We start from the raw sequence: 26,225 nt of genomic DNA, 5'->3' as shown, positions 1-26,225 counted from the left end.
TGTATGCATTTGTATTGTGGCTATATAATACTTTAGAAATTTGCACCTACTCAGTGTCCTCAAGGTTCATTTTCAAATAAGTCAGAGCTTTATGCTGAGGAAGGTGTTTTCTTTGATTCTTTTTCCTTTCGCTTATAAGTGAGAAGTTTCCTTTTGCGCTTTCTACTGTAAGGTGGTGTCTTCTGACATCACTGCATAGAGGAGCTGACATTTGCACACTCAGTTATCCTGATCTTCATGTTTTCCTTCTGTAGGGTGAGTGGGGCAGCATTTCCTTCTCCCACTGCTGCTGAGATGGCAGAAATTAGTCGAATTCAGTATGAAATGGAATACACCGAAGGTATTAGTCAGCGAATGAGGGTCCCTGAAAAGTTAAAAGTGGCGCCAGCAAATGCTGACCTGGAACAAGGATTCCAAGAAGGAGTTCCCAACGCCGGTGTTATTATGCAAGTCCCAGAGAGGATCGTTGTTACAGGTATCTCACACTTGATTAAAAGTGCCCCCAATAAATCTTTTCTTTTTTTATGAACATTTAGGTTTTTCAAAATATTGAGAAAGGTATTTTTACAAGTTTTACAAATGTATGTAAGCCCCGCAGTCCTGTTACAGACCATTGTCATCTCAGAAGACTTCCTGTTCACATTCTCCATCATTCCCAATCTTCAGCTCTCAGCAGCCATCATCTCCTTTCTGTACCTAGACAGTAGATTTGTCTTAGAATCACCTGTAAATGGAGACATACAATATATTCTGCTTTACCTAGTTTCTTTTGCTAAGAGTAATTTTCTTCTTTTTTTTTTTTTTTTCTTCAACTGTGGGGCTTTGAAGCTAGGATCTGTGCACTCTGGGCGAATGCTATACCTCTGAGCTCAACTTGCTGCTCCTTGAGTAGTTCTCATTCATGAGGCAGAGTTTACATTTTTCACGCTGCCCTCGAGTTTGCCTGCTACAGAGTCCCAGTCCTTGTCCCTGTCATCCTCCTCCTTCGGCCCTCTGTACTGCTCAAGTTACAGGCCTGCCCCACCAAGCCCTGTTTACTTTATACTTTGTTTTTATTTGGGGACAGAGAATTAGTGCACCTCTGAGGCACTCAGGGTCCTCCTGCCTTAGCTTCTGAGTGCAGAATTGCAGACTTAGGCTTGCTTGCATGGCTAGTGTAATGCTTTTCTGAGACTCCTCCACATTGTTGCAAGTGTTATGTGTTCATTCCAGTTAACTGGTAAGTAATATCATTGGTTTATTCATTGATATTTAATGGACATTTGTGCTGTTTTCTTTTTGAGATTCATAGGATGAAATACATAGGAATATTCATGTACAAACTTTAGGAGTATATATACCTTCATATCTCAAGAAGTGAAATGACTTTAAGTTATATTTAACTTTTTCAAATGTTGACAAATTCTTTTCCAAGTTGGCATGCCATGTTTCTTTTCAATCAATGTTTGTTAGTTTTAGTTATTTTATATCCATTTCCCTAATGATTGATTATTTTGAATATGTATGCATATAGTTTTGGCTTATTTACTTTTTGTATTTATTACTTTTCTATTGCTGTGATAAACAACATGACCAAAACAATTTGTAGAAGGAAGAGTTTATTTGCATTTACGGTTGCAGAGGGATAGAAGTCCATCACTGTCAATGGAGAGGTTTGGTGACTGACACAGCAGACCGAGAGCTCACATCTGGAACTATGAGCCCAAAGCAGAGAGAAAGAACTGGGATTGGAGTAAGGCTTTTTATCTCAGAGCTCCCTTGCCGTACTTTCATCACCAGTGCCCTTACCTCCTAAACCTCCCCAAATAATGCCATCAACTGGGGAACAAATGTTCAGATGTGAGCAAGATTATAGGGGACATCTGTCATTCGAATCATATATTCAAATGTTTTTGCCAATTTGAAATTTTCTGTGTTGTGAAGGTTGTATACTTAGAGACAGGTTGCTTGAGTTTTTTTGTTTGTTTTTGGTCTCACTCACACACACACACACACACACACACACAATAATTTCTGTACCATGGTGTTAAATAATTGTTGAATACCAGATACCAAAATGAAACTACTGCTGTCAGGTAGGTTGTAATACAAATCTGACGGGGCATAAAAACATTAAACAAACACCCCCACCTCCTTTTCCCCCTAGGAAATAATGAAGACATTTCATTTTCAAGACCAGCAGATCTTGACCTTATCCAGCCCACTCCCTTTAAACCTCTGGCACTGAAGACACCACCACGAGTGCTCACACTGAGTGAGAGACCCCTAGATTTCCTGGATTTGGAAAGACCACCTCCAACTCCTCAAAATGAAGAAGTAAGTAGAATTACCTTCTCTTGTGTTTGAAAGAACGAAGGATAAAGTTAAAGATGAGTTAAGCCACAAAGCAGGCATTAGTCATATTTGTTAGGAGTTTTCCATGTGGCAGTACTGATGTTGGTTGATTTTTACAGTTCCCTAAATAAGGTATTATGGGTTTGTTTTTGTTTTCTAATTTAAAAGTTATGTCGTGAAGTGAAAATCTTGGAAGTTTCTTATTTTGTTTTCAGGATGATAAGTGAAAATCTTAGAAGAACAAGTATTGCTACCATTTATGTAGACTTAAAAGAAGAACAGCTATAACTGTTATAATGATGCAGAGAGTCTCAAAATTTGTTTTTGGTCTCTGAGTGCTGGATATTGAGCCAGCACTTGGACCTGCTAGGCAAGGGCTTTACTACTCTTCCTGGGAAAGGAACCTTTGCACTAAGAAATAATGACTCTGCCATTTTGGTATGGAATCATCTGGCAAACAAAACTAAGAAACCCTTTCTCTTGACACTACCCATTCCTACAGCTTGATATGAGGTTCCCACCAAGTTAGTAACAGTGATGTCCCTATTGACAGAAAGTTGGTGTTAAAATGGACTTAAAGAGATTAACAGTAAAATTAAAGTCTTGCCAATGACATTGACTTAAGACCAGTATTGAAGCCTGTTCTTAAAGACGGTGTGCTGCAACTGGCACTCCTCTGTCTACTTTAATTTTTCCATATGCATTTCATGTAAACCAGGTCAGTGCAATTCCTAGGACATACTCTTTTTTTACATTTAGTTTCTTCTTAGGTGATTAAGCTCACATGCTCATAAATACCAGAATAAATATCCTGCATATCATCTCAGTGAAAAGCACTGCAATTGGAGTATTAATTATGGCCCAAAATTGTCTAAGTTACTTCTAAAATTTAATTTAATTTGGCAACTATTTTTTGAGATTTTATGTATGAAGCACTGCAGTGAAAAGTACAGTACATACCTGCCCTCTGTAAGTTTTCCATCTGTATAGGACAAGGTGAGGAGATGACATTAGTACACACAGAGCTTCTCAAGTTCTTTAATAACGGGAAAATCGATGGACACTTTCGGTATGCATGCTGGCTAATTTTATATCCACTGGACACAGGCTAGAGTCATCTGATAGGAGAGAATGCCAGTTGAGAAAATACCTTCATAAGCTGCATAAAATGGGGTTGTAGGCAAGCTAGTTATTGATTGGGGTGGGGGAGGTTGGCCCGTTGTGGGTGGAGCCATTCCTGGACTTAAATGGTCGTGAATTCTATAAGAAAACAGACTGAGCAAGCCGTGAGGAGCAAGCTGGTAAGCAACACCTATCCATGACATCAGCTCCTGCCTCCAGGTCCAGCCCTGTTTGAGTTCCTGTCCTGATTTCCTTCAATGATGAATTGTGATATGGAAGCATACGCTGAATAAACCCTTTTCTCCCTAACTTGCTTTTGGTCAGAGTGTCTCATCTTAGCAATAGTAACCCTAAGACAATATGTGCAATGTTTACCAATATTTGGAAGGCACCTCTAGACAAAAACATGGCTTGGTAATCCTACCTACCGAAAGTATTGAAGAGCTGTGCAGTAAGCCATGTGAACAGGGCCTCAAACTTGAGTGTTTGAATCATGACCATTCTGAAAATTCTTAGAGTAGATCTGAGTGTGTGATGAAGGAGACAGAGACTTTTACATCAACACTACCTCTCAAAAAGGAACTTCCATAGGTGGGTAGTGCCAGGGTGAGATCTTTCAGAGGACATGGAAAGAGGTCTATGAAAAAGAGGTAGAAATTATGCCTGTGCGTTTTATACCTTGAAGATATTGTTCAAACGAGACTTGACCTACCATCATGTCCAGTCTGTCAAGCAGAAGTATGCTCTGGAAAGATTAACTGTAATAACTTCCAAAGGCTCTTTGTAAAGTTCACTTAAGTACAAAGAGAAAGCAGACCCCAAATTAGCTGTTCTTACTTTATAGAAAAGTACAGTAATGCTATTCATTTGTAAAATAAACCAGAAGAGCACTGAACCCCCATATGCACACAAGAAGTATCAGGTGATCTAGGAGGAGCAGTCATTTGGCCTGTGAAAACCAGGACCTGATTTTGGAAAACAAGAAAAGAATATTTTCACAAAGGGAGCTTTTGTTCAGTCCAACAGGCCTCAGCAGAAGCAGTCAAATCCTGCATCAGTTGTGTACAGATGTACAGCCAGAGCTGATATCCAGCTCAAACAGCCTTATCATGGGTATGCTTAGCACCAAGTGCTCCTGGAGGCTGAAGATTGCGCAGAAAGCCCTGGGTGTCTGTCAGAAGTTAACCTAGCAAGCATTCAAGGCAACAGGTAGTTATCAGTACCCTCTGATGGCCCAATGTAGTTGATAAAACCACCGTGAGATGAGAAGCAGACCATAGCTGACCTGAAGTATAACAAGCCACACTAGTGTACCCATAAATTCATTGATGATGATGACTTCCAGGTGTCCAGTGCATGCTCCAGTATGTCCTGCAATGGCTAAAAATAAAATCAGAAAACTCATGCATATGAATCTCATTACAATTTAGTGACAAATTGTTTACTCTCTTTTCTTCCCCGTTATCCATGGGAAGAGGAGCTGGGAGGCCAGGAATAGAAAAAGCAAAGTGTTAAAATGAGAACCGATTTTGTGGTTTTATGTTGTGCACATACACCCATGGATAATTGATTCACATGCATCCAGTCTTTGTTTAGCTACCAATTGCACCCTTGTCTTGAGTTTCTCTTGCTGTGGTTAAACACCGTGACCAAATACAACTTGGGGAGTAAATGGTTTGTTTCAATTCCATGTAACAGTCCATTATTGAAGAAATCAAACAGGACTTGACAGGAGCTAACATACAGACCATGGAGGAGTGCTGATTTCAGGCTTGCTCTCCAAGGCTCACTTCACTTATGTCCTTGTAGCACCCAGAACCAACAGCCCTGTGTTGGCACCTCCCACAGTGACCATCAGTAAAGAAAATGTATTACTGGCTTGCCCACAGGCCAGTTGTGGGGCACTTTCTCAATTGAAGTTTCCTCTTCCAAAATAGCTCTAGAATGTATCAAGTTGGCATAAAACTAGCCAGCATACCCTTGTCATAGGCAAGACCTCTTCACAGTGACACATTGCTCGTGCCTCCGTCCCATAACCTTAATTATTGTCTCAGCTGTTCTCCTTGTTAGTTATTCTAAGTTTTGGAAATTGATCATATTTGCAATGTGGAAGATGTCCACCCGAGGTGTTCTCTCCACAACCTCCTACTTTTCCCCATTGCTCCAGTCAAGGTCCCAGAGAGAGCAAGAATTATTCCTGGAGGGGGTAGTACACACATGTAATCTCGACACTTTACAGGCTGAAACAGGAAGATCACAATTTCCAGGCCAACTTTTGCTGTATTGTTTTAAAACAAAGACCTTAAAAAGGGGTGTAGGGAAAATGCTGAGGTCTTTCTAAAACAGATTTTGTTGTTGTTGTTGTTCTCAACATTTTGTCATTACATTTGTTAACTCTATTGTCTGATTTTTCTTAACCTGTGATTGCTCTGTAACTTGTACAAACCATTTTACAATTTTAAAATACTAAGCTACCATTTAAAAAATGAATAGATTTTAAAGTAGTGATGGGTTTAATACAAGTCTAGAGAAGCAGTAAATAGAAGTATAAAAGGGCTTTTGTTGTTTATGCATATTGCTTGGAGTTTGAATACATTAGAGGAGACTATTAATGCTTGTGTGTGTCGTCTCTAGTGCTGTGTACTGTATATCTAGACATAAAAGGGCTTATGACCCAACTTCCAGGGAGTAGCCTGGAGCAAAGCAGCTTTTCCCTTCCATCCCTCTCCTATGGAAAAGCTATTCCATTTTAAAGAAAGCAGCCGTGGCTGTTACAGCAGGCAGGCAAGCAGGCAAGTCCCAATCAGATTCTTATAAACCAACACAGTAGTACTCTCTATGCATGAATAAAATATATTTGATCATGGCTGTTAAATTTTTTGGGTTAACCTTAAAAGGTATGCATGTGCACATGCATGTGGAGGCCAGAGGTTGATGTCAGCACACACACAGATACACACATATACACAAAGAGAAAGGAAAAAGAAAATTTAAGACCAAGTCTTACCTGTCTGTAATGCCCAGGTTTTGCTTCTTGGTTGGCTTTTCTTAGCTCCTTGTATTTTTATGAGTAGTCTTGGACGAAGTTTCCTGTGTTTTTTAAGGCTAAATAGCTTCTAAGCTACTAAGAATATTCCATTCCTTCCCTTTGATTTTGCCTTAACAGATCCGAGCAGTTGGCAGGCTAAAAAGAGAACGTTCTATGAGCGAGAATGCTGTTCGCCAGAATGGACAGCTGGTCAGAAACGACTCCATGTGAGTAGAATCACAGCATTGTAGCTTTGTTTGTAGCAAAGGTCATTGTAGATTTTCTTCTGTATTTTGTCTGTATATATCTTTTTCTAAATAATTCTCATAGTTTTTAAAATCTGTTTTACATCGATGGATATCACCTTGTACTGTACTTTCTGTAGTTATACAGAATTTTGTCTGTTGTGACAGCTTTTCAGTCCTGTTTTCCTCTTCTGTGTGTCTGTCCCTTTTAAGGAAACTGAATATTCTTTCTCCTTCACTTTTTGGTCAGTCTTCGTGAACTCATCAGGAACCCTTTGTGATGTCAAGCATCCTGTTAGCTTCTCTGGGAACTCAGCAAACATCCAGCGATGACACATCTCTTTTGAGAGTTTATAGAATAACTAGAGCACAGTACAATTAGTGTTCTTACAGTATACCATATTAAGTTATAGTTGAGACCTCGCTGCAGAGCAAAATGGTGCAGAATGGGCTCTTTGGGGTTAATAATCAGAATTGAAAGAAGACTGTTTTTGTCTTCTCTTTGAAAGAAATCATATGAACAAATTCACTGGCATCTCTACATAATCAGTGAAGTTGTATCCCAAATGTAAGTTTTTGTTTGCTATGTTGAAATTTTTGTTCTTTTATGTGGATGCAAAGAAAAATTGAGTTCTTTGATGACTTAGAGTCTCTCATGGTAGTTGGAGTTATCCTGAAGGATCACACAGGAAGAGTAAGGTTAAAATGAACATATGTCTTCTTTATGGAAGAGTATCTGAAAGGCTCAACCGTTAATGATTCAGTGTCTGCTTTTCTAAGGTATCTTATTGGCAGATGTCAGCAGACCCATGAAACACATCTGTCTAAAATTGTTTCCAAATATACACATAGTAAATAGACTCCACAGTTTAGTCGTATGGCTAATGTGGATAAAACAGCTCTAATTCAGTTACCTTCTATGTGTAATTGTGTAGTTGTAAGGCCGCAGAATCTTCTAGGAGGCTTTCCTACTATTTAAATTGTGACTTGCTGTTTAGGCTCTTAATTGACCTTTTATATCATTAAAATTAAAGCATGGTTACTTCAGTATTATATCAACCTTTTACAAAGTATATTGTATTGATGGCAAAGTTTAGATGAAGAAAAAGGAAAAAGATCTATATGTAAGTTCCTCGTAACACAAAGGTTAAGAGCTAATCAATACTTTATTCTCTTTAAATTGCCTTCATGGGGGGGCTGGAGAGATGGCTCAGTGGTTAAGAGCATTGCCTGCTCTTCCAAAGGTCCTGAGTTCAATTCCCAGCAACCACATGGTGGCTCACAACCATCTGTAATGAGGTCTGGTGCCCTTTCTGGCCTGCAGACATACATACAGAATATTGTATACATAATAAATAAATAAATATTTAAAAATAAATAAATAAATTGCCTTTATGGCATTTTCTATATATCTAATAAAAACAAAGATTTTGATATTTTGCGCATTCTCCTACCACTGTTAATGTTACTATTTATAACTAAATTCCTAGTTAGAGCTTTCTTATGTCTAATTAACCTTAGGTCTTTGTATGATGTGCACAAAATGGGCTTTGTTCATTTGGTAAGCAAGAAACTATCCATACAGCTAGTTACATCTGCTACAGAAATTGTTGAGCTCTTCCTACTTTAACCTATTTTTTTAGATTGATTATAGACTATTACGCTGACCCTTTGTCTGCCTCCATCTAGTTTATTCTACAGCTCATGAAGAAAAGTTTAAATGGGCCGGAACTTTGTTTCCTTAATTACTTTTAAGAAGCAGTGAGGTTGATTGTTGGCACAAAAATGAATTGTGACAGTAGAATCATAGTAGAATCATTTTCTTGTTATAAAAGCTGAATATGTAAAAGAAACGTAATTATTATTTAAGGTGGCACAGATCAGATTCTGCCCCAAGAAATAAAATTTCAAGGTTCCAGGCATCGATTTCTGCACCGGAGTACACGTAAGATTTTATCTGCTCTTTTTCCCAAGTAGGGGTTGCTTTAATTTTGCAGGCTCATGTTAATACTAATCTGTTTTACCACGTAACTGACACATAATACCCTAACTCTCTGTTCTAATACTTGTTCAGGATTTCTCAAACTGTCATTGTATTCTTTGGGACTGGGGGGCAACTCTAAGGAAGTTTTATATGGTTTGGGATATGGAAGAAAGGAAAATGAAATAATTTCTGTACATAAAGAGCAAATCCTTTTCTCTGTTCTGTATTTTGCTTTGGTTGGCCTATGCGTCCTCTGCAGATTGCTCAGCAATCCCAGTCATGTTTTTACATTTCAATGTTTTTTTCTTGTTTTATTTTAATCTAGAGAAAAATGAAATCTTAAGTGTGGTTTGTCATTAAAATTGGTTGGTTGGTTTGTTTTATTTTGTTTCCCTATAGAAAATTATGTTTGGAGCAATCTTTTGAGATCACTAAACTCTTGTTTTCTATAAGTATGACAAACAGTGTCTAAGAATAACTGCCCACTCTTGACAGTGGAACATTTTGGTATGAAGTGTAAAACTTCAAGCAGCATGTGCAGGGGTCTAGATTCAGTACTCGGCTTTTACACACACACACATGCATGTACAAATAGACAGCGCTGTTCCCACACTGCACACGGACGGCTGGTCATCTCTTCCCCTGGTTTCTTGCTATACTTCTTCGAGTCATAGTAGCAGCAAATTATAGTTCTCTATTTAGGGTCCCAGAGAGGCCAAGTGTGGTGCCACACACATTTAATCCCAGCAGAGGAAGGTAGAGAGCTCTGTGAATTCAAGGCCAGCCTGATAGACATAAGCTATGTTCAGGATTTATATGCTGAGATATTGTCTCCAAAAAATAAAAATAATGGTCCCAGAGAAATTAATGGGAACTTGTGTTTCAATGAAAATGTTTTTCTTTTTATTTTTTCAAAGAGGCTAGTTCTTCAACAAAGACATTAATTAACCTCACAGTTTGAGAAGCATCATTTCTATGAAAACCTATGGCAAGAGCTCTCCTGCTTTAAACTTTTCTTTTAATGAGTTGCTCCAAGTCACTGATTTTCATTTAGTTCTGACATTGACTAGCCACTGTCTGTTTAACCCTGTGTGTCAGAGTCTGTGAGCACAAGTGCTGCTTCAGAACTTTAAAGCTTCTGTGTGAGATACTAAAGTTGAGTTTGCTGTTTTATAACATGAGAAGCAGGTAATTATCAAAGTGCATTTTATTAAATTATGCATAACATGGTATTTGTTTAAAGACCTGACTTCAGTGCCTTGCAATATGTTTGTATTTTCTACAATAGTTGACTAGTCAAAATTAAACAATAAAAACAAAAATGTAACTAAGTGGGCAGAGGTAAAAACCTAACTCCAGAATCACTCTGTCCCTTCACAGTTTGCTCCAGTAGGAGGACGTTAGAACTCCTTTGAGTGTAGCATTATTCTCTTTGTCGTTGTTGTCTTCAATGAAATAAATATATTGGTTAAAATGCATACAAGAATACCTAAAGTTGCTAAGTTATTCTCCTAATTCCTAATGAAAATTGTTAAATTATTGTTTCTAATTAAGATTTTTTTTTTTTGCTTTACAATATAATTAATCAGCATAAAAGTGACCCTTCCTGTTCTGTTCGTGAGCTGCACTGTAAACGAGTGAGAAGTTAAATGGGAACAGCCAGAAAATCCTTTTGTTTTCTGGTTAATCACATATCTTTAATAGTATTGATAATGACTTCATGTCATGATCTGGGAAATGTAGTTCAATAAAGGACAGACTTGCTTAGCATGTATAAGCCCCTGGGTCTTGTCCCTGGCACTGGGGGAATTTTTTTTTAAAGATGTTTTGTTTTGCAGGACTTTATTTCATCTTTTACTGTCCTATGTAAATATTTCTGTTAAATTAGTTAGATATTGTATAAGTTTTTTCTTGTTTATGACCATATCACATTTCATATGGTCATAGAATCTTAGAATTGGAAGACATATGTAGATGTTTTTATTTTAAATTTATTTTTATTGATTGATTTTCCTTATATGCATTAAAATTATCATTAAGAATATAGTGAAGACTTGTAGATTATTTTAGAATCCAACCTTCTGTTCATTCCATCCTGAGAACTCTTTGCCATTAATTTGAAGTTACTTTAAGCTTGACTATTTTATAAGATGACCACTTCATTTCCTGTGTATGTATTTGAGATTTCTTTTTCTCCTTCTTTCATTTCTTGCTTTTTCTTTCACTCCCTCCTTCACTTCCTTCCATCTGTTCACCTCAGTCATGCTAAGTAAGTACTCTACCAGTGAGTTATGTTCTCAGCCTGCTTTCTGAATTTAAATCGTAGATAACTTTGTTTTTATGTTTTTATATTTTAATGGAAAAAATTCATCAAACTTTATTATAAATTTGGAACCCATCCATTGACATCAATGCTTTAAGATTATAATTCAAAATACTAAAAATAAATAATACACTGATTCTACAGCTAGTATACTTGTTAATGGACTATATAGAAATGCTGTGGTAGACCCTAAAATCACAGAAACAGAAACAGTGCTAATGTAAGACTTGCCTAATGAAAGTTGGCCAGTCTTGCTGCTGGCTTTATCAAGAATTGTCATCTTACCATACCTGTAACTCAGTGGAGGTGGTGTACATTGGGATTTCCTTTTTCTGCTATTGTAATATCGGTCTGTCTTTCCATCTCTGTCAATTTATCTGTGTTTCAGCCCCAAGGGGGACTTGCCTAGGAGTTTTTCTGCTGTGAGCCTCAACTTTACCCCCTGTTCCCACTCCCCAATATTTCCAGGATGCAGTAAACAGTGACACAGACTTAAGTTTACAGTCCCATCCCTGGCGCTCAGCCTGGCTTCTTGCACATAGGCACTTGAGGTCTTGTTCTGTCTAGAGGATGTCTATGTGCAAGCCCCACATAGGCCGCACTTCAGCTGCTCTGGGGGTTTTGTTTGCTTACTTCTATTTCTTTTTTTTTCCCCAGCTGTGCTAGACTGTTTATTGTGGGATTTGCCAAGTCCTATGAATCAGATTATGCATTGGTATTTTTATATGTGTATGTAGGTATATATAAGATTATACATTGATATTTACATATAGGTATATATCAGATATGTGTGTATGTGTGTGTGATTATACATTGATATATTTTTACCCAGAAGAATTCCAGTCTCTACTGGCATTTAAAAACATCAGTTTGTCTTGACATCATTAGGCTAAGTTCTAGAATTTCTGTATATGCCAGGATTTAGCTTAGATTTTTCTCTTCTAAGTAGTCTTTGGAAAAAAAAGTACAGTTTTCATATTTATTGCACTTTTCTCTTTAGATCATGAAGATATTGAAAGTTGTTCCTAAACTTAGAGATTTTGTTTTATTTTAAAAATAGCCTCTTTTTGGTGGTTCCCGCTTTTAGTTTCCACTGGGGCAGAGGCAGGCAGGTCTCTGGGTTTGAGGCCAACCAGGGCTACAGAATGAGACCCTGTCTCAAGAAGCAAAGGAAGACAAAATTTAAAAACAAGGTCACCCTGGTGAGTTTTGCTGCCTGAAACTATCGAGCCTCAGCTTTCTGTAAAGAGAAAATCTCAAGTCCATGGGTCAGTTACGTGTCTCAGGCTTCAATATTAAACAGCTCTCTGAATATATCAACACAGATATTAAGAATTTAGGCCAAAGGCCGGGCGATGGTGGCGCACGCCTTTAATCCCAGCACTCGGGAGGCAGAGGCAGGCGGATCTCTGTGAGTTCGAGACCAGCCTGGTCTACAAGAGCTAGTTCCAGGACAGGCTCCAAAAACCACAGAGAAACCCAGTCTCGAAACCCACCCCACCCCCCCCAAAAAAAAAAGAATTTAGGCCAAAACTGTACAAATAGCTCTGTCTAAATATGCTCAGTACACCAAAAGAAATTGTGAATCTCAGCTCTTAAGGAAGGAATTGTTGTAGCTGGGAAGCCAAGAAATAGTTGTTCATCTACCCTCATGGTAACTTAAATGCCCTGTCTTCCCTCATTGTATTCCCTTTGTAATCCTGGGAAGTTTTATGTTTTAGTCATTTAGCTGATTAAATTAAACAATCAAAATGCAAGTACAGTTTTTTGAGGATTTAGCTCATGATTTAATTAATTGCCCATCATAAACTCAGCGTGCTTCCTTGTCTTTGTAAAGTATTTGAAACGATGTCTTTATGTCCTCATGCTAGATTCATGTGTTTAGATGTTATTTATATACAGAATCCTGGGCCCCACTCTATCATCTGTGAGTCGTGGCAGTGTTGATTCTCAGGTGTTTGCTTTACTGAATTGCTGTGTATGGGTGACTCTGAATAAACCATGCCTCCTTTCTCCTGGACCAAGCTCTGAGCACACTCATTGCTGAATTCTTTCCCTCCCAGTTGTTCTTTCCGCTCAGTTTGATACTTAGGATTACAAACCTGCTGGTGTTGCGTCATGGCTGCTTTTTAAAAGAAATTCAAAATGTTTTTTAACTTCATCTGCTTGATTGTTCTCTTAGGATAGATTGAGTGAGGGTGGGAAATGTGGGCAAAAAATCAGATTTAAAAACTGCTCTGCTGAAGTTTTATGAAAATCTGACTTGAGTGTTTTTCTCTTCATTTGCTGTGCTTATGTGAACAGTGTGACACCATCGCCGCCACAGACTCGGGTCTGTCCTCCCCATATGCTACCTGAAGATGGAGCTAGTCTTTCCTCTGCCCGTGGCATTTTGTCGCTTATCCAGTCTTCTACCCGTAGGGCTTACCAGCAGATCTTGGATGTGCTGGATGAAAATCGCAGGTGACTAGCCATCAGCGGCTTTGCTGCTCTGTTGCGTCTGTTTTGGCTTTTTACTTAGTGGACTGTGGTGTTGTCTTTTTTGTTTGCTCCTTTTAGTCTCTTTCTAAGATGCAATGGTTTGAAATGGCTTGCTTGCTTTCCTTTCGTTTGAAATTATTGTCCAAACTTCACATTTCACAAGGTTATATTGGCTTTCCCTCAGCTGTAAAAGGCATTTTGTTCTGCACGTAGGAAGTGCACCAACTTTTTTCAAAAGCTTTGCTGGCCTGAGTGCTTGATTCCACCTGGAGACATGGTGAAGGGACTGTGGGACTGAGCACACTAATTGTCTTCAGTCTTTTGATTTCATTCTCTGTTCTAGTGAAGTAGTGAAGAAGGCAGGAGATGTTGCTGTAGCTCCCAGTACATTTTTCTATTAGCTCTGGATTCTAGGCCTATACTAGAATTCTATGTGCTGTTACCATTTTTGGATAATGCTAGTATTTTTCAGTATATTCAGAGATAATACCTCACTTTTGAACATCTCTTGGTATATCATTAGAATTATACTTCAGTTTGTTTAAAAATTATTTTTTTCCCATTGTTTAAAATACCTTTGTCTCGCTTCATTAACTCGGAGTATTTTAGAAAGATGGAGTCCCAGAGCTTTGTTGACATCATGTGGAAGTCAGATAAGCTTCACTCCAGCTGTCAGCATTGGTCTAGTGGCTTTGAAAGTCGGTGTTTGCATTTTTGTCTTCATTTTATTAGACTGTTAGTGTTTGCATTTTTGAAGGAATCTCTGGCTTGCTCAGAACAAACTTGTTCTTGCTGGGCCTTTAGTCCTCTCAGCTCTTTGCCTGTGCCATTGGTGTCTGGGCTACCCATGCTGTTGATCCAGGGCCTTCTGGATCCAGATCCTGTCTCCCAAGGTTAACAGAATGGTGCATACTGGGCCATAGAACTTCACACTGTAGTGAAGAAAGCTTTGAAGTCTATGGCACTAGGAACGAATTACTGTACATATCTATGTCTGTATGTATATAGAGATACACTTTTTTAGTTGTTGGTTTGTTTCTTTTCCTCTAAGGGTTTGTGTCCCTTTTTTTGCTCTCTGGAGCTTTGTGGACCCTATTTGGAAGCGATGAGCAGCAGCAGGGTTCAGAAGGAATGGTGTAGATAGAGGGAATCTCTCAGATTCATTCTTGATTCTGCCACTCAACAGCTGACTGCATGCTGGCCTTAAGCATATAACTGGTGTCTCTTTTCTGGGCCTCCGTTTCTTCATCTGATGAGAAGAGGTGAAGATGGGATTATACTTGGCTAACTAGATTATTGACACAAATCTTCTGCCCTTCACCATTATTTAAAATGTGGACTGATGGCTTCATATTGCTTTCTTGGTATAGCAGGAGATCCAGAAAGCACTGGCCTTAGGAGCTCAGATTGATAAAGACTGCTTCCACCTTCTTCTTCCAAACCATTTTTTTTCTCCACCAGATACCTTCTTTAGCTTTCTCGTTATAGTACTCCTTAGAAGAGATTACATTTAAGGGTCAGAATTTACATGGCCAGTGCTATTGTACTGAAGATATCTGGATGGAAAAGCAATGTCTAGATCATATGTAGGTGAATCATCACTAAGTGACAGAGTTACCGTCCACTGTTACTCTCCCTCCTCCTGCCTGCACATCCACAGCTCAGATACAGGGATGTGGCACTTGGGGGAATGTGAATTTTTTTCCTCTACGCTGAAAAAAAAAATTGCCTAAAGTTCAAGTATACAAACTCTGAATCTTACCAGCGTAAAATTTGTATGTTTTTACTATGAGAAACTATTTAGAACATTAAGTGAATTTATATTTTATTTTTACATTATAATAACTTCAAAATTATAATATTAACCCAAATAAAATTTCTGAAATTGAAGAAGAAACTAGATGTGGTGAATCACATCTTAATCCCAACACTTGGGAGTCTGCAGCTGAGAATCACCCTGAGCTCAAGGCCAACCTAGGGCATAGAGTAGAGCTTTGAGTCAAAAATCAAGAAAGAGCTGGACATGGTGGCATATGTCTAATCCCAGAAGCACTCGGGAGACACAGATATCTTTGAGCTCCTGGGGTCTCCTCAGTCTCACGAGTACTTTCATTACCCAGAGGGTTTGCTTGTTTGTTCGGTTTTAGTTGTACAAAGCTTAATCGGAATTTAAAATGTCACGTCAGTTTTTATTTCTGCTATGGAAGACGTTGGCCTAATTTTTCAAAGAAATGGGAATGTGAAATTTGGATAATGCTCCACTTGCATGATTATAAATTAAGACTTCATAAACAGTGTTCAGCGCTTTTATGTTCCTTGCTTTCATTATTTTTTCTTTTCTGTGTTATTGCTCTTGGCTATTTTGTTAATACAATATCTTTGCACTTGGGACTGCATATTAAATGTAGCGTGTTTAAACTAGAACTATTTGTCAAAAAAAGTAAGAGCTTCCTGTTTGTTTTTTATTGTAAAATGATGCAGATTCATAGTTTCCCAGCATATGAACTCATTTTAATTTGTATGTTAAGTGGCCACTGTATGCTGTATTGGGTTTTCTTCCTCTGGTGAACTTGGTTCCTGTAATCTAAACAGAGTTAAGCACGTAAACCAAGTGACTTCCTAGGTGCTATTACAAAAGTCCATACACAACACGTAGTGCTGAACATTTGGGAAACTGGCCAAAACACCAAGTGTTCCCTGCCCAGCTGGCAGCAGTGCAGCACTGTTAAGATTTGTCATTTGCTGGGCAGCGCTTGCCCGCCTCTTCTATATTTGCTAGAGCTGTGCATCTCATTCTCAGTGTAAGATACTAACATCTTCTAGAGAACTCAGTCTGCTACATGTAAAACATTGTTTAAGCATTAATACGTGAGTTGTGCATAATAAGCTTTTAGGGGGGGTGGCTTGATTATTTTTAGTTTTTCTTTAGCAGGTTGTACTAGATTTTGAATGAGTGGAATAAGAAACCAATATATGAAAGGTTTCTATTTTTGGCAAGTATCCATAAAATATGTAACATGGACCACTACAGTTCGTAGAGTATTGTGAAGTGTGTTATAACTTTTAATTCTTGGTCCTCCAATCAGCCTGTTTAATTACTATAATAGTTGATATTTTGTAGAAAAGAAATGCATTCTCTTAATTTAGACCATTTATTTACTCAAAAATGTCAGTCTACAAACTAATACTGAAGTTTGATAGTCTTAGATTTCCTTCCCTTTTGCTATTCTAACTACAAAATACACTATTGAACTATTTTTTAATATTAAATCATTCTTATGATAGAAACTGGTACTTGAATTAAGTTTCTAATTTTGCCAAATACCTGTCTAATTTACTTTTATATTATATGTATCAATTGCCAGTGTGAGAAGACAAAATGAGATACGTTGTGAAAGGTAACTGTATTGTTTATCGCTCTGCATTTGTAAAAGGGAAATCTCTGTGGTGGAATATGTTCAATATGGCAGATCGTTTTGTCCATATTAACACACTCTTTAAAACCCTTTAGGAAATATACAGAAGTGGCTTCATTTCGTTAGCCATTCTCATATTTTTATAATTTAAGTAACTGCAGTACATAGTTTTTCTTCACAAACTAGAAGACTTAAAAACCTATCTGAAGAATGTATGCTTCAGCATGTTTTATAGCGAGCAGAGGTTTTATAGCCAAACCTCTCTCCCTCGAGTCTCTTAAGCCCTTTTATTCTGCGCTCCAAATATATCTTTATTTGGTGCATATAGTTACTTGAGGGCATGCAGTAACTCAATGTTAAAGTTTTCCTTTATAAACTGAGTTGTTTAAAAAAAAAAAAAAAAAGTCATGTATAGGGCTAGGACTGTAGATCAGTGGAAGTGCTGGATAGCATTGAAAAGGGCCAAGCTTTGCTTCCTAGCTCCACATGAAGTGGGGTATGGAGGATCAGAAGTTCAAGGCCATCCTCAACTCCACATAACTTGGGGCCAAACTGTGGTGTGTGAGACCCTGTCAAAAAAAAAAAAAGAAAAAATTAAAGGCAGAAAAGAAAATGGTGGTTTATATTCCACAACTGTTACAACATCAGAAAAAGATAGAACATGTGTTTTCAAACCCTGTGGTGGTTGTCAGTATACATACAGTGAGGCAAACCTGCTGGCTTAGAAGAATGTCCATACACAGAACCTCTTCTCATCTCTCTCTGATTATTATCTTAAAGACAGTTCACTGGTGCAGCTTTAGAATATGTTTCTTGATTTTAACAAATTTAATTGGAAAGGTTCCACCTTAACCTGGTATAAGACTGACCGTCCTCTGACCTCAGACATGGACTGAGACTAAATGAAAAGCCCCACAAAGTTTTCCAGTGCACTTGGTCCTCCTGCAGCAGCCCTGTATGTCACTTGTGGTTGTGTCAAGCTCAGACACTCCCTAGGGAAGGAATTGTGTGCAGTGGGTATTTCTTTAAATTCCTAGTTTATATTTATGACAACCATAATCATGCAGGTGCTACTAACAGGTTCTTGATAATGCTTTTAGTGTGGCTAGTGGCTACATTTTTTCCAGTTGGAAAAGAGGAATTACACTTTTTAAATAGCACCATATGTTGGTGCTATTTTTCCATATTGTTTCTTTAGTTTTTTAATCATGAAGTGTTAAATTATGAAAATCATTTAAAATGGGAAGGACATATGAAACAGATTTTCAAAGCATTTGAGAGATATTATATTGTACTGAAGCATACAATATAATCCTATCTGACTTTTATTTGTCTTGTTTTTGCTTTATTTTTGTACTCTGTTTCCTGACTCTGTCTTGTGTCTTCTGCAAAAACCTGCCCTAGACCTGTGTTGCGTGGTGGGTCAGCTGCCGCCACTTCTAATCCTCATCATGACAACGTCAGGTAACTTGGAGACTTTGTGATTACCAAAGGACACAAAGATTTGATGGAGCTTGTATTGTGTAGGACATCATAATGCATGCCATAACCATGATTGTATACATGTATACAACATAGGCCTCTGCAGCTTTCTCTTACGAGAAATTTTGTGTTTTGCTAAGAATGGGGACAGTAATTAGTCCTGACATTTGTCCATCAATGTATGAGAACATTGTATAATAATAAAAATTATGATAGGGTATGGTGGCATATGCCTTTAATTCCAGCACTCAAGAGGCGGAGGCAGGTGGATCTCTGATTTTGAGGCCAGCCTGCTCTATATAGTGAGTTCCAGGCCAGCCAGAACTACACAGTGAGACCCTGTCTCAACACTTCCCTCCCCCCCCCCAAAATATGGCATGGTATAGTAAGAATACCCAATATACTTTATAGTCAGTATTATTGTAGATTTATAAGGGATTTTGTTAAAATAGAAAAGATATAATCTTAAATCTTGTTTTATGTACATAACTTTTCTTCACCTATTGAGTTGAGCCTTTGTCTCTTGTATTTACCCTTTTCATATTATTAGATATGCTAAGCCCAAGTCATGAAGGGACAAGGAGTGGCAGATACAAATGTGGTCTTAGGGGCCATAACCTTCAAGGAGTTCCCCTGTCTTCTGTAAGGACACAGAAGACAGATGCTGTCACTAATTGATGCTGTTACTAATTTTCCAAACCAATTTTAAGTAGAATTGTGCTAACTTTTCTTCTCTTCTTCAGAAGAGCCTATCATGTTATAAAAGAGAAAAGGGAACCATCCATGTCTTGTTAATCTCATCTATGTTGCCTTGGTGTCCCTGGCCACTGTGCTTACCCATTTCTTCTGTGTCTTAATTTAGGCCACACTGGTTTCCCCTGACAGTTTTCTATTGGTTTTTAATCCCTTTAACTTTTCTGAGAAGGTGTTTTCAGTGAGTGGAGTTTATAGTTCTGAGAGATGCAATTTTAGTTTAAAATAATTTCATACCTTTTTTTTGTTTTAAATTGATGATGAAATCTTAACTTTTTTACAAATAAAAATTACCTTTAGATTTCTAAAACTGGCTTAGTATTAAAATGGTAACTTTTCATGTATACTTTATTTCTTTAAGACTAGTTTTCTTTGTGGGGTGTGTGTGTGTTTGTGTGTGTGTGTATGAACATGTCTATTCCTTTACCTTTGTATATGGCGGGGGATGGGAAGTATCTGTGTGGTTGCAAGTGCATATGCATGGAGAGCCAAAGGTCAGCCTTGGGTGTAATTCCTCAAGTGTTATCCACCTTGGTTTTTGAGACAGGGTTTCTCACTTTGCTTGGAACTTGCTGATTGAGCTAAGTTGGCTTGCCAGCAAGCTACAGGAATCTTCCTGTCTCTGCCTCCCCAGCACTGGGATTACAAGGATGCTCCACCATGCCCAACTTCTTTTTGACACGAGTTCTGGAGATCAAACTTAGGTCCTCAATTTTTGAAAGTAAGCATTATTGGCTGAGCATCACCCAGCCCTGCATTCACCTTTGATACAGGTGCTGGTGTACTTTGATAACCCTCCAGTTACTCATTTCATGCGTGACCTTGGGGAAATAGAAAAGTTTTATTTTGAGCATAAAATATAGAAAGGAAAAGATCTTTGACACATAATTTTCCTCACTAATATTTAATAATTTGTGGGGCCAGGTTGTATTATTGTGGTTCTGGGGACAAACCCAGGGATGTGCACAGGTAAGCAAGTGCTTTGCCCCTGAGCTAAACCCCCTAATCCTCATAATTCTGTTTTAAGTGTGCATGAGTAGTTTGCTCAGTTTATAAACTCGCAATCCTACTGTCTACTTAGAAACCGAGTTTATTTCTCCTAACTGGTGAAGTTTATTTTAAATATTTCTAGACACATTGTTTCTAAGAGAAAAGGCATGACTAATATGAACAGTCTGACCTAGCCATAAGAGAAAATGCGAGTCAGAGATTGCTGTAGATTATTTACATTTACCTTTGCATGCTTTATTAAGGTGGTATTAACATTTGAAGCAGTAGAACTTTGTGCATAGGCATATTAGCATGCCTGAATGAGATATTTAATTCTACTTCATGTCCTTTTATGTACGGTTATGTAGGTTCTGTAATGAGAAGTTGCTGGGAATATTGGAGTAGGTGATTCATGTGCCAACTCTTTGTGGCTTACATAAGAGTAACTTTTAATTTTAGTTAAGCGTCTACCCTTGTAGAAAGGTTACCATGTTATTTCACTAAAATAACCATATAGAATATAAAGTAGACACACATATAAAGAAATTTGTATTGTATATAAAATATATCTCAGTAAAAGTGTTCATTAAAATGAGTTTTAAAATACAGAAACCTGGTGCTCGGAAGATGGCTTAAGAAGTTAAGAGTGTTTGCTGCTCTTCCAGAGTTCTCGAGTTCAGTTTCCACACGCATGTGGACAGTTCATAATCACTATCAGTAACTCCAGTTCCAGGGGACCCACTGCTGTCTCCTGACCTCCTCATGTACCCATGTGGAATATACTCAGATACACATACATACACGCACACACACGCATGCACGCACACACATGCATGCACGCACACACACACATTTCACATTCTTTTCTTAAAAATGTAGAAACCCGGACAAGTGGAAGAAATGGCATTTCTACATTTTTTTTTTAATTTTTGGTTTTCAAATTTTATGTCAGGCTTGGTACATGTTTGTGACCCCACCACTGAAAGGATTAAGTAGGAGGATCAGGAGTTGATGGCCGTCCACTGCCACATAGCAAATTTGAGACCAGTCATGTGAGACTCCATCTCTGCAATACCACTATATTCCCAAGTCAGTGCTCTTTTGGAAGTGAATGCATTTTAACACAAAGTACCATTTAGTGTTTTCTCTCTGCATTGTCTTGGTGATTTCCCAGCATTACTATTTTATATGCAGCCTCTTGTTGGCTTATTGAGATTCTTTGTAGTATAGTTACAAGAGATTTAAAAGATTGATCACTCATTTTTGTGGGAGAATACAATAAAAAGTATCTGGAAATCAGAAGTAAAGTAAAAAATAGCCAAAGAAAGGCAGGCAGAAGTGGAAGAGTAATAAATTATCAGTCTTCTGTTGTTGACTTTGCATTCCCCGCCATTGAGTCTCTGTCTACAGAAGGTCTTGAGGACCTGGCTCATACATAACTCTCATGTGTCATTGTGTCCTACAGTGGCGACTCTCAGGTCCGTTCAAACAGGAACCCTTCCTTTAACATTGCTGCATTTTTCTGCCTTGAAAAAAAGTATCCAGTAAGAGTTTTCCCTTTTTACCCAGCATCATAGGTAGTCAGCTTAAGCTACTTTCCTTTATTTGTGTCGATTCACATGAGAAATGCTTATTTATCGTTAAGCACGAGTCTTTTGAATACTTCGTTGAGTAGTATAAGACACAACACATGACTTAACAATTACTCTTAATTTTTAATTTGTGTTTCAATATCTTATCTGCTAGGTATGGCATTTCAAGCATAGATGCAGCCATTGAAGGAGCGTCAGACGACATGGCTATGGTAGATGCAGCTTCATTAAGACGTCAGGTAATTACTACCCCAAATAAAATATAACCTAAACTTATGTTCATGAAATATTTCAGAGTAATAGTTTACGTAATTTTATGATTTTTCTCTCCTGTGGATCCCATGAATTCAGGCTATCTAGTAAGCCATATTTGATTTTTCTCAGATTCTTTAGAGATTTGTTAAGCCATCATTCAAATTTTTCTGGCCAACATAAAACATTGCTGCCAAAATGATTGATATAATCAGGCCAGTATCAAAGAATCGTGATGTAGTAATAAACCAATCTAGTCCTGAATTGTTTTACTTTTGATAGGTACACAGTCACAAGGACCTTTGTTACTGTATATAATTTCTTCATTTTAGAAACCACTGCTTTGAGTTTTCCCATTGCCTCTACATACATAGTTCATGACCCTGCCCATAAGCCCCCTCTTGTAACTGTACTTCTTATGTGATTATTTTTCATATGCATTCCTGCTGTCTTTACATAGAGGCATTCCCATGCAGGAAAGGCATATTTGGTGTTCTCATTATGTCTGCCAAATATAAAATAAAGATCGGAGTGGCATATCAGAGGGCCCACTATTATAGGTCATTGGGGCTAAGTATTAGAGTGGACTGAGAACAGTTATCGAAGTCCAAGACTACACAACTGAGACTCGTGGAGGAGGCAGAGAGAAGAGCGGCTATCCTCTGCTCCTTCTGTGGGATAGACCCTCCTGACACACTTCATGTTCCTGCCAAAATAATGTAGGGCAACAGTGTCCTTACACGCACTCCCTAACTCACATTTATAGAATGCAAATGAAGAAGCATATTTAAGTCAATTAAAGCTGTTGTAGGTAGTATTTTATTTTCTATTTATAGTTGTATTTTGATAGAACTTCCTATGTAATAATTTCTTAGACAAGTTAATGTACTATTTTCTAAAAATCTGATTGCTGTATGCATTAGTACTATTTTGTATTTGTCTTTCACCTAGATAATCAAATTAAATAGACGTCTGCAACTTCTAGAAGAGGAGAATAAAGAACGTGCTAAAAGAGAAATGGTCATGTATTCAATTACTGTCACATTCTGGCTGCTTAATAGCTGGCTCTGGTTTCGACGCTAGAGGTAACCTCAGCATTCACATATATTGTCTCAACACCTGGAAATATAAAGGATTTGCAAACTTCATTGTTTCTGTCTTTGCATTGTATGCTGTTTTAGGGACCTGTTCTGTTATTGATCTGCATTCAGCTAGTTCTGCAGTGGCACCTACACACTCTTCTTTCGCATGTTTTGTAAATAGGCTCTTGGTTTGTTTGTTTGTTTTTAAAGAAAATCATTTTTTGGGGCCTCATCAGTCTGTACAGCCAAGTTCTCTAAAAAGAAATGCCAGTCATAAAGAGTGAGTTTAGAAAACTATGTAAAAGAAAACAGTGTTTCTCAGATGATTAATTTCTTTGATAGATGCTTTTTGTGTCTGCGTCACAACATTAATGCTTTTGAAGTCATAGTCTGGTGCAGCACTTAAGAAAAATCAAACCACCTAATTCTTGATCACCTGTACAGAGGGCGTGTGTAAAAACTCCTAATGATTCAGCAGTTTATCTGTGTGCAATATGTTGTTCTGATTTTCATCTTAGTTTTCTATAAAATATGTTTTTACCAAGTCCGTGTGTGAATGATTAAAAAACTTAAACAATAAAGTATAAATGTAGTGTACTTAATAAACTGTCAACCAAAGTAATGTCTATGGAAAGATTTATTTCATAATTGGTACTGTGGGCTGAGTATCTTATTCAAGTCTTTCTGCCCTGGGAGCAAGGTCATTAGTGTGACCTGTGGATCAGAAGAGTATCCTGGGTTTCTCAGATCTCCCTCCTGATGTTGGACTTGCTGCCACTGTAAATGCTAATATATTAGATCTGTGGAAGTGATTCAGGTTTTTAAAACAAAACCAAACACCTTTATAAAACCCTGTATCCTTTTTTTCATTGTAATATTTGCTTGCTAATACACCAAATCTCATAAATTTGTAAAGCCAAGGTTTGGAAGCCTTTAATACTCAAAAGTATGTATCTTTTCAAGAGCAAGTAGAATTCAGCTAGGTGCAATATTTCATTATTATATTAATAATACTTATTAATACATTATTAATATAATTGTTAACATAATAATATATTATTAAATATAGGGGTTTGGCAAGGATTTCAGGTGGGGGGATACATCATCAGTTACTTTTGCACCACAAGGTTGAAGATTTAGGTAGATTTGACATTGATGTTCTTGCGTCTTCTTTAATCCAAGAGGAGGGTTCTTTCTTGTGCTTAGTGTGACTAAATTGATAAATTAAATGTATAACTTCTTTTGCTGAGCAGGCATGAAAAAGATTTCACAAACAGGCTAGAAGTAAAAGGAACTCCTGGGAGCTTAATATAAAAGCTATTATTTTTCCTGATGATTGTTACAAAGACCTAAAACATTCTTAGATAGAATGTCCTACAGTGATTAGGAAAACGTTGTTAATTACCCAGGAGTTGGGGGCTTGGGAGGGGTTTTAAGAGGAACAGATTCCATTCTAGTTAGGATAGTCAGGAATATTTTGTAAATACTTGAACAGAGACAAATGGAAATTTCAATAAGCAGAGATACAGCATGAGGGCCTGCTTGTTGGGGTTTCTGTCCTGCCCAATTCCCACAGTCATTAGGTCCCAAAGATAATCACACAGAGGTCTACATAAGTTATAAACTGATTGGCTCATTAGCTCAGGCTTATTAGCTCTTATAACTTATATTAACCCATTATTCTTATCTATGTTAACCACATGGCTCAGTACCTTTTTCAGCTGGGCAGGTCACATCCTGCTTCTTTGGTGTCTGGATAGGACTGGGGAAAGAGCTTCCTTCCCAGATACTCATTGCCCCGCCTCTACTTCCTGTCTGGTTGTCCCGCCTATACTTCCTGCCTGGCTACTGGCCAATGAGCGATTATTTAAAACATAATTGACAGAATATAACAATTCTCCCACACCACAGAGATAAAAGATTCTAGAGATTGGGGGTAAGATACAGTCAGGGCGAATGAGAATAAAGAACCAAGAGGAACAGAAATGATCATATCACTTTCAGAACCCCAACTCTTGTCTCTCTGCTTTTGGAAATATTTTAGAAGCATTTTCTGTTGCTGAGGAATTGACAGATTAAGGATGGTGATGCAAGAGAGAAGAAAGATACTAAATAGTGAGGTCTTTTGGTTGACCAAACAACACAGCAGATATGGTACTGTCAGACCCTGGGACCTGAGTGTGAAGCCAAGAACTGACTCCTGGAAATTGTCTTCTGACTTCCATAAGCTCTTTGGTGGACACACACATCCACACACATCATAAGCACACAGACAAGTATGTAAATGTAGAAAATAAGGTTTCAAAGAATGGGATTTCCTAGTTTGGATATCAAATCAATGACCAAATGCCCTCAAAAGATGCTGACTTCAGGTGGTCTGTGTGCTTTAGGTATTCCGTTTATAGCATCAGTTCCCAAGAGACTAAAGAGCAAAGAAAGAACCTGGCAGACATTTCCACCGATAATGTCACTCAGAGGCATTCTCCCTCCCTCCCTCCCCATCCATATCTCTCTCTCTCTCTCTCTCTCTCTCTCTCTCTCTCTCTCTCTCTCTCTCTCTCTCTCTCTCTCTCTCTCTCTCGTCTCTTTTTTTATCTGATGCAGCAGAGACCTAGACTCATATCATTCCAGGATGATGAGTAAAGTCTAAGGCCCACCTCAGGTTCTAATTTGTTCACTCAAGTACAGTGACCTGGCGTTTGTTTTACCTGTTTTTATTTCTTGTCTGATTAGCAGTTTGATACTAATTAGTAAGTATTGTCTTCACTAATGTCTGGGTGCTGAAGATTACATTCATTCAGCAATATACTTAGCTTGGCACTGCCTTGTACCAGGTACTCTGTGCTATGCACTGATTACACCAGAAGTTAGTAAGATATACCTAGCGCCCATGGAGCTTATGGTCTGGTGTGGGACAGTGCAGTGTAGCAGTGTAAGAATCACAGATGAAGAGTGGCGCACGCCTTTAATCCCAGTGCTTGGGAGGCGGAGGCAGGCAGATCTCTGAGTTTGAGACCAGCCTGGTCTACAGATGTGGGAAGTCCTGTATATGTGTTGCTTTTATTGGTTAATGAATAAAGAAGTTGCTTTGGCCTGTGGCAGAGCAGAATAGAGCTGCGTGGGGCGGGGGGGGGGGGGGGG

General features: G+C 38.1%; 1 protein-coding gene across 11 annotated transcripts in view; it reads left to right on the top strand.

Annotated features, from left to right (window-relative positions):
* The window catches only part of Mff (mitochondrial fission factor), a 28,594-nt gene extending 4,892 nt beyond the window's left edge, over nucleotides 1–23,702 (top strand). For 2 of the 11 annotated variants that reach the window (XM_050161001.1, XM_050160997.1), the window contains 9 exons: nucleotides 255–475; nucleotides 2,147–2,316; nucleotides 6,623–6,711; nucleotides 8,600–8,674; nucleotides 13,341–13,499; nucleotides 16,883–16,915; nucleotides 18,338–18,397; nucleotides 21,905–21,989; nucleotides 22,954–23,702. In XM_050161001.1, the coding sequence (XP_050016958.1) occupies nucleotides 295–475; nucleotides 2,147–2,316; nucleotides 6,623–6,711; nucleotides 8,600–8,674; nucleotides 13,341–13,499; nucleotides 16,883–16,915; nucleotides 18,338–18,397; nucleotides 21,905–21,989; nucleotides 22,954–23,085 (984 nt within the window). In that variant the 5' untranslated portion in view covers nucleotides 255–294 and the 3' untranslated portion in view covers nucleotides 23,086–23,702. The remainder of the gene's footprint in view (nucleotides 1–254; nucleotides 476–2,146; nucleotides 2,317–6,622; nucleotides 6,712–8,599; nucleotides 8,675–13,340; nucleotides 13,500–16,882; nucleotides 16,916–18,337; nucleotides 18,398–21,904; nucleotides 21,990–22,953) is intronic. The other 9 variants (XM_050160999.1, XM_050160998.1, XM_050161004.1 and 6 more) reach the window with 9 other exon arrangements.
* Nucleotides 23,703–26,225: the final 2,523 nt, after the last annotated feature.

This window comes from Alexandromys fortis, unplaced genomic scaffold (genome assembly GCF_014885135.2).
Source record: "Alexandromys fortis isolate MF-2015 unplaced genomic scaffold, M_Fortis_MF-2015_v1.1 scaffold_98, whole genome shotgun sequence".
Taxonomy (NCBI): Eukaryota; Metazoa; Chordata; class Mammalia; order Rodentia; family Cricetidae; genus Alexandromys; species Alexandromys fortis.
This window is presented reverse-complemented; position numbering and strand designations above follow the sequence as displayed.